The sequence below is a fragment of the Lytechinus pictus genome, chromosome 19 (assembly GCF_037042905.1).
Source record: "Lytechinus pictus isolate F3 Inbred chromosome 19, Lp3.0, whole genome shotgun sequence".
Classification (NCBI taxonomy): domain Eukaryota; kingdom Metazoa; phylum Echinodermata; class Echinoidea; order Temnopleuroida; family Toxopneustidae; genus Lytechinus; species Lytechinus pictus.
The window spans coordinates 353,184-362,586 of NC_087263.1; the positions used below are offsets into that span (position 1 = coordinate 353,184).

General features: G+C 37.2%; 1 protein-coding gene across 1 annotated transcript; it reads right to left on the bottom strand.

Moving 5' to 3' along the window:
* Window positions 1–459: 459 nt before the first annotated feature.
* Window positions 460–4,179, bottom strand: LOC129282505 (interferon alpha-inducible protein 27-like protein 2A). The gene is made up of 3 exons (XM_054918399.2): window positions 3,957–4,179; window positions 2,453–2,543; window positions 460–1,309 (listed from the first exon to the last, which is right to left on the bottom strand). Exons 2-3 carry the CDS (start codon window positions 2,515–2,517, stop codon window positions 991–993), a joined length of 384 nt encoding a protein of 127 aa, XP_054774374.2. The 5' UTR covers window positions 2,518–2,543; window positions 3,957–4,179; the 3' UTR covers window positions 460–990.
* Window positions 4,180–9,403: the final 5,224 nt, after the last annotated feature.

Here is a 9,403-nt window from a genome sequence, read left to right on the forward strand (position 1 = left end):
AAATGGATATTATACCAATTTGTTATGAGACAAAAGGGTCATAGACGAAATTGTAATTAGACGAAGTGAAGATAGGACCAAATGGTTATTGGACCAAGTGGTTGTTAAACAAAATGTTGATGGATGAAATGGCATTAAACTAAATGAAAGTAGACGGTGAGTGGACGAGTTAGCAATTTACCTAAGAGACTGGAGAGTACAGATTGGATGGGTGCTAGAGCCAGGGCGGGGCAGGTGGTTGAGTGGTGTGGGGGGGGGCAGTGGCGGACCGTGACCAGGAGGAGACAAAGCATTGGGGGGGGGGGCACAGCATTGTTCACAAACAATACAGTGCCCCTCCAATGCTTTGTCTCCTCCGGGTCACGGTCCGCTACTGGGGGGGGGGGGGTGGGTGACGCAGGACTCAGTGGGGTTTCCAGGTGAAACAGCAAAATAAAAAAAGGAAGAAATGCGATGCAATTAATTTTCTTGCAGAATGCAGATATTCCTTTATTCCAACATCAAATAATAGAAATATAATATTTGCTTTAGATTCAATAAAATTGCAAAAATGACAATACTGTACAAGCTGCTATTTTTTTAATAACATTTTGAAAATTATTATTTAATCACTTCAAAATAAAATTTCAACACTTAAAAAATGAAGTGCTAATTTAACACTTACAGTGCTTGTATAGTGACTGCACCACGAGTGCTGATTTTCTAGTTTAAATTTGAACTAGAAAATTAGCACTTCATTTTTTACAGTGAAGTAGATAATGATAAACACATATTATAATCAGTTAAATTACAATCCGTCAATCATCCGCTTATCATGAACAAACGATAAGGTATATATTTTGTTTGTGAATGCCCCAAAAGATATGAATTATTGCTGTATGTGCCAATGATGAATGTGGTGATATTGTATTAAGTTTTAATGATAACTGCATCCATCATGTTGCATGAAGGTAAAACAGATCATTGCCAGCAATATAGGGAAGTGGTGATTTAAGGACGAAAAGCTCTGACAATTGCTGTAGCGACACCTCCAGCAGCTCCCACTACGGCTGTCGTAGCTGAAGAAACTCCAGCAGCAGCAATTGACTGACACACCGCTACTATGCTTCCCGAGGCAACCCCTCCGCCCGATGCTATTGCTGATGCTGACATCATTCCTGCGGCACTGGACCCGGCTGTGATACCTGCTGCGGTGAAACCTGCAAGGCCTAAAGCTGCGGGTAGAACGAACATAGCAGAACCGACTCCGATGACAGTACCACCAGTGACCGTCAGTATCGAATTTATCCAGCCTGCTTCAACTCCTTGTCTGGGGAAATATGAAAATCAACAACAGTTGATAATTCTTTTTTAGGAAACTTTTATCAATATCCATTTGTCCTTCACTGCCACAGTCAACTTCATCATCACCACCAACACCAACACCACCACCATCATTATCACCATCATCATCACCTCCATATCCCCCACCAACATCATCATAATCATCACCATCATCATCATCACCATCATCATAATCACCATCATCATCCCCACCATCATCATCACCACCAGGCATCCTCACCACCAGCACCATCATCATCATCATTACCATCATCATCATCAACAACACCACCACCATCATTATCATCACCACCACCACCGCCACCATCATCATCATCATCATCACCATCATCGCCATCATCATCAGCATCATCATCACCATCACTACAATCATCATCACCACCACCACCATCATCACCATCATCATCATCACCATCATCATCACCACCATCATCATCACCACCACTACCATCCTTACCACCAGCACCATCATCACCAACACCACCACCATCATTATCATCACCACCACCACCGCCACCATCACCATCATCATCACCATCATCACCATCATCATCATCGCCATCATCATCAGCATCATCATCATCACCATCACTACAATCATCATCACCACCACCACCATCATCACCATCATCATCATCACCATCATCATTATCACCATCATCGTCATCAGGATCATCATCACCACCAGCATCACTGCCATCATCATCATCATCATCATCACTATCATCATCATCCTCATCATCATCATTCATTATCATTATTCATCTTCATCATCACCACAAAAAAATGAAAAGGTTATTTAAAAAGACACAGGAATTTAAAAAAAAGGAAAGAAGGGTGGGACTAGTCTTAAAGAGAAAACTAGGTCATAAGATCCCTATTAATTAACTGAAAGAAAAAATGATGTCACGTTTTAGGTCGCCTTGCCCCGCCCCCTAAAAAAATATGATGAAACCACTGGGTCAGAACTGGCTTGAATTATCTTCAGTTTATGAAACAACCAATAACATCTGCGACTCGGAATAGTTTACTATATGGCGCATAATAAATGCTGTATTTATTATTAATTTGTATGATTTTCCCCGCCAAGAATCATGAATAAGCTTACACTGGCCCTGTGAGGAGAATGAGACAGGTTATCGTCAAGAAATTCGTTTTCACGATGCCCTCCATTTCTGATCAGTAGCACCTATATAGATCTGCATTAAATCAAGAAAACAGACAAAGTCAGGGCATAGCTAAAATTTAGTCTGACTGTTCAGACATATATTTCTATTATATTGACATGAAAATGAAATATTCATAATGGTTAGTTTCGGTCATATTCGCTCATTTGGTTTACGTAGCAGACGATGCTAGCCTGCTAGTATGTAGTATACTTACGCAGACCCTATTGCAAATCAAAATCAATTCCGGACTCGATATTTGCTTCCTAAAACTGTAGCTATATTATAAATATCAATAGGCAAAGCTTTATAGTACAAGAACATTGTTACTTTCAACATTAAATGCGTTAATTAAGTTTGTTTGGACTGTATTAATTGTTTCAAATAAAAAGGGTCTAGGAACGGAAACTATCATACGTTAGTCACGTGATGTTGTACACAGAAATATGCCATGTTCTGCCTGCTCGATCTCAAAGTTTGGGAGAAAAATGAGATGTAACCATTATACCAGTCATAAAGTACTATACATTAAACTGTAGGTAATCTATTTAGCATTGAGATGACAATCAATCTCGATCTTTTTTACCCTAAGTAGGGATATTCCAATGGGAAAACAAAGGTGCCAGCGTCTCGAAAATATGGATGGTTTTAGACCGTTTGCCATAGCAAGAGTTGTGAACATGGCCACTTTCAAATGAACAGCGAGACGTAAATAGTGAATTAATTGTAATAATATTTACATCAAATTAATGGAATTGGACAAAATTTCCACACTATTATCAATCTGGTGTGAGATTATCAATACTTATAAAGATATTATAGGCCTACCCGGATTTCTGCAAAAGTGCAATATTACGTTCATGAAAACCTCTGTTCCCTGTGTTGAAGCTGTGTGTGGGGACTTACGGACACTCAAATACACGCGACTAACCATTATGATTAGGTTAATTGATTTGCATGTTTACCGATAATAACAGAGTAGACCCAGACTAGCTCTAATTCCAATGAACTCTAGTCTTAAGAAATCCATCAGAATAAAAAGAAACATTTTATTGAAGTAATGAAAGGATAACGGGGCAAAAATCAAAATGTCATTGGATGAAAGTATAATGCGTACATAGGCCTAATACTAATTCGAGTAAAGGGGGTGTTGCAAGAAAATATTTGCGATCAATTGCAAATAATCTGTTGCAATTCTACAACTGATAGATCAGCGTTAGTTGTAGCAAATCAGATTAAACTTCTTGTTTCAAGGAGCAGATTAGCAATCAATCACTAAATATGATTGATTTAGGGACCAAAAATAGACTTGCGATTGATCGCAAGTTTCTTGCAACACCCCATTTGTCTAAATTTACTCTAATTGCAAATCAATCATCATACAGTCATAGATCTAATTCAGGCGAACTTGCCCCAGGTGGGGCAAAAAACAAAATAATTGCTTACCTGGCTAGCTTGATTCACGCCACGGCTTTATTTTTTGACCCAGTCGAATTGCAATCTGGATAGATCTATTAATGAGTCTCGATCGATTTAACGTTAGATTGATAGACCTCAAAATGAAATAAAGTTGAATTGCGGACTGTGTGTTGTCGCGTGTCATTCAGATATGAATGAATATTTACGCCAAATCAGCTGCGCATGTGAATTAGTCTTAATTTGAAAACCTATCCAAATTAACCAGGCAGATCATAAAAAAGATTTGCATTCTGGCATTCTCATCTATATGTATGATGTAATCATACAAAATTATATAATAGAAAAGTATCATAAATAAATGATTGTTAATGAATTTCACTGGAATTACAGTATTCCACAACTTCAAGTATATACTGAGAATAGCTCCCATTCAAAGTGCGTCTAGAATATAAGACTAAAGACTTAACTGCACAATCTTGGGGAATACCCATCTCTATCGTGCATGACGTCACTGATGTACTCGTTTGGAAAATAAAAGATAGGGGGGGGGGGGGGGGTAGGAACGTTTGATTTGTGTTTCGTCACATCATTAGTTTCTTGTGGACCCAATAGTACCGCGGTATGCCTACAATTACAAAGAACAATCTCATTCCTATATTAAAACCTAGCTGCTAAAATTACATTATTAAGATAATGTAAACCAACAGGAAATTGACAAATAAACAAGTCCAGGAGATATATAATTTTCTTTCATTTCAGAGAGAGGAAAATAAATTCTCTATGATTGATATTTTCCCCCTTTTCTAAAAATGCTGTTCTTTGTCTTTTTGTGAACTCAAGATGTGTCGAATTCATTTTCTCCCACGATTTATCTTGAGCTGATTAGGTAGGCTGCGCTTCGAGATATAATTGGGGAATTCTCTGTACAAAAGATAAAAGGGAATTTTATACTAGTAACCCTCTGTCATATTTTTATATTTAATGAGATCAACACCAATTGATGTCTTGCATGATTATTCATATATTCTTTTGAATTGTATTCTTTATTAGATCCATAAAAAACAACATCCACTTGCGACTGGTAATTCAGTTGGCCAAGTAAATTTAAGCATTCAAAGTAGAAATACATCACATACCTTCATAGTGTTCATTGGTGTGCTATTCTAGTCACCTGGTTTAGTCAATTTCTTCATCCTGCTATGTAAGGCATGCTTACATTATATCATCCTTTGAAATCAGCCTATCATAATGAAAGAAATGAAAGGTCATTTGACCAAAATTGCCCACGAAGTCACTACGAACTGGTCTATAGCCTGGTACTGGTCTCACTCTTTATATACCAACACACACCCAAGGGTCCGTTAAGGGTATCAAAAATACAGATTTTCAATAAAAAGGGTGGTTTTGAAACATTGGTCAATCGCAGGGTCAAATGTATTTAGGGTATTTTTCCCCCGAAGCCTTTTTTAAGACGAGCCAAACGTGTTTTAGGGTACGGTTTTTTTCCCCCGAGGTCATATTTTGGCGACAACTTCTTTAGGGGCCAAAATGTGTAAATAAAGCCCGCGAAAAAAATAGGGGGTTATTTTGCACACAGAGAAAAACTCATTTAGGGGGTGTTTGGAAATTTCTTGGTCATCACCATCATCATCATCATCATCATCATCACCATCATCATCATTACCATCATTATCATCATCATCATCACCATCATTATCATCAACACCATCATCAACATCATCATCACCATCATCATCATTACCATCATTATCATCATTATCATCAACACCATCATCAACATCATCATCATCATCACCATCATTATCAACATCATCTTCATCATCATCAACATCATCGTCAGCATCATCATCAGCATCATCATCAACATCATCATCATCAGCATCATCATCATCATCAGCATCACCATCATCATCATCATCACCATCATCAACATCATCATCACCATCAACATCATCATCACCATCATCATCATCACCATCACCATCAACATCATCATCACCATCATCATCATCACCATCACCATCATCATCATCATCACCATCATCATTATCACCATCAACATCATCATCACCATCATCATCATCACCATCATCATCATCACTATCATCAACATCATCATCACCATCATCATTATCACCATCAACATCATCATCACCATCAACATCATCACCATCATCATCATCAACATCATCAACATCATCATCATCACCATCATCATTATCACCATCAACATCATCATCACCATCATCATCATCACCATCATCATCATCACCATCGTCATCATCACTAATCTCATCCTCCCTATGCCACAACTCTCAAGTCAAAACACATTTCAACAAAACACAGGTGCATAGATGACTTCATGTTATTAGATAAGTTTTAATATATTGTACTGAAGATGACATAAATTCCCCTTGAAAACCATTCCTCATAGTGAAAGTACTTGATACATGACATAGATAGGCTTATTAAGGTGAAAAAAACGTGATTAGTAAAACTTTCAAAAAAATAATGTGATGACTTTTTTCCCACCTAATTCGCAGCAATCCACATAATGAATACATCTTTATTTATACACAAAATGTACATATAAGATCCTTGGAATTAATTAGTATTCTCATAAAAATGTGTACAACTATACATATGCATATATACACATACATGTATAAACCAAATACAACCCATATTTACATCTGGTAATTTACAAAACAATGACATTATTAAAAGGCATTCAGTTAGACTGTACAATGTTTTGTTCTGCAAAAAATCACAAATCTATGATTTCTGTTCTTTTCACTGAAAAATAAGCTAGCTGTCTAGTGACAAAAGCATCAAAAAATCTTTTTTTAGTACATTGACAGTGTGCCCCAGAAAAAGAATAGTGGATTCAGAACTTTGCCTTTCAAACGTTTATTTGTTTGGCTTTTTTCCATAGCACCTTCTCATGAAGAAAATGATACCAAAATCATTGAATCAAATGAAGTAAAAAAAACACCCCAAAACGATGGAATAAAAATAATCCTGTTTGAAGGCAAAATTACTTAAAATCCACAACTTTTCCTGGGATACCTCATAAAATATAAACATATTCATTGTAGGGAGAGGTGGGGTACTGTTTCATAAAGACTTGTTACCATGAAGGCAAAATTACTTAAAATCCACAACTTTTCCTGGGATACCTCATAAAATATAAACATATTCATTGTAGGGAGAGGTGGGGTACTGTTTCATAATGACTTGTTACCATCCACAACTTATTATCAGCCAATCAAATTGAATAATTTCATGAGCTGGAAACTGTCCTGATGATTTTTTATCATAATAAGTTTCATGAAATTGTCACCTGGTTTCTAGTCTGCAGGCACAGACCCTTCTTAAAACTAGTTTACTGGAAACTAGTTTAACGTGTAGTGAGAATGGTCGAAGTGATCTTGGAAGCGATCTTCCAAACCGGTTCAGAAAACCACCGCGCAATGTAGTTTTCAAGATCGCTTTGCCTCTTTAAACTGGTTTTAGCGTAAGCGAGGACACAACCGTTCTTCGGGAAGCGATCTTTGCACATTTTGAGCGCGCTACTCCACACGACAGGTGTAGAGTGCCTATGCTGCGGTTTCGAATTTTGCGTGAAACGTGTCACCCCACTGAGAGTGTTTCCATAGCAACAAGATCGCTTGATATGAAGTGATTTTGAAAACCACTTTCGTGTGAACAAGTGGGAACGCTAGCAAAGCGATCTTCCAAACTGGTTTCCTGTGTCGGTTTCCAGTAAACTAGTTTTAGAAAGCGTAATGACAACGGCCTCTAAATTGGCCCTCCAAGCAAATTTGCTAATTTGCATGAGGCTACTGGCAATTGTCACATGATGCAACTTTAACCAATCGATTACTGAGATAATTTACAAGATGGATATAGCAGTGTTGGGCTAACATTGTGTATTAAAGGAGATGGTGCATGACTTTTCATGCTTCAACACTAGTCCTCACACACAGACTCATATTTGACACTTCAAACAATTATACCAATGTCTAGAGTGAAAGCTAAACACCAAAGGCTCTGTATGTGTCAAAAAAGAGCCAGCCACAGTACATAGTGAATCTAGTCTCACTATTTCAGACTCTGCATTATGCACTGTGCAAATTGTGAACATCAAGGGTCTGTGCCTGCAGACTACTTAACACTCAAGTGCCCAGTGAATATAATGAAGTGATATGTATACCACACAAAACAGGAAATTGATATCAATTGGTTAAAGGAGAATGAAACCTTTGGAGCAAGATAGCTTTTGTGAAACAGAAAAATCAAAGAAACAAATGTTTGAGAAAAATCGGACAAATAATGAGAAAGTTATGAGCATTTGCATATTGCGATCACTAATGCTATGGAGATCCTGCCATTGGCAATGCGACAAAGATGTGTGATGTCACAACTCTCCCCATTACTTTAGTATATATTTCACATAAAATGCCTCTTTTATCACATCTATCAGTAGATCATGTGTTCTTTCTATAGGAGGGCATGTAATACAGATTAAAAAAAAATACATCATGGATAAAGAGTTTGCATCACCTTAAGAAAAAAGCAAAAAGAGACATTTTGGGGGTATTTTATAGACCATCAAAGGAAAAGTTGTTCACATGTGACATCACACATCCTTGTTGCATTGCTAACGGGAGGATCTCCATAGCATTAGTGATTTCAATATTCAAATGCTCATAACTTTTTCATTATTTGTCAGATTTTTCTCAAACTTTCTTTGTTCTTATTCTTTGATTTTCTGAACTTTGACACAAGCCTATATTTGTTCCAAATATTTCATTCTCCTTTAATTACTATGCACAATGCAAAAACAAGGGTCTGTGTCTACAGACTACTGCGCCTAATGGAATGATGACAAACCATAAATGTGATTATCTCTTTAATATGAAAGCAAATATAACATTCAGAAGCTGAAAAGAAATTAATTTGTACTCTTTCAGCTAAAGTGATAATTGTACAAAACTGTACTTGCAATAACGGTAACTTACGATCTCTTTGTTGACTTAATTTACATTTCGTAGTTTATATGTATCCCGGGGGGCCACTTACATTGACGAGTGGATACCATGCGCGACCAAAAAAACACGTAAAAAGGATGTCCTTCTCACGATAGGGCACGTTACGTACGTAAGGTGATAAGGGTGTCAAAAACACAAAAATAATGAAAAAAGGGTGTCTATTTCGCGAGGAAAATTACGTGTTTAGGGTCGAATTTGCGGGAATGATAAAATAAAATTAAAATGTTTTATAAAGGATGTCCATTTTGCCCCAACACTTCGTGTTTAGAGCCCGATTTGCGCGAGGTGTAGAAGCTGGGGTTGTACTAAACCAAATAAGGTAAAGCTGACCCGTAACAATAAAACATTCCTGTACTTGTTTAAGGGTTCATTTCAGGGAATATTTGCCAAGAGTGTCGT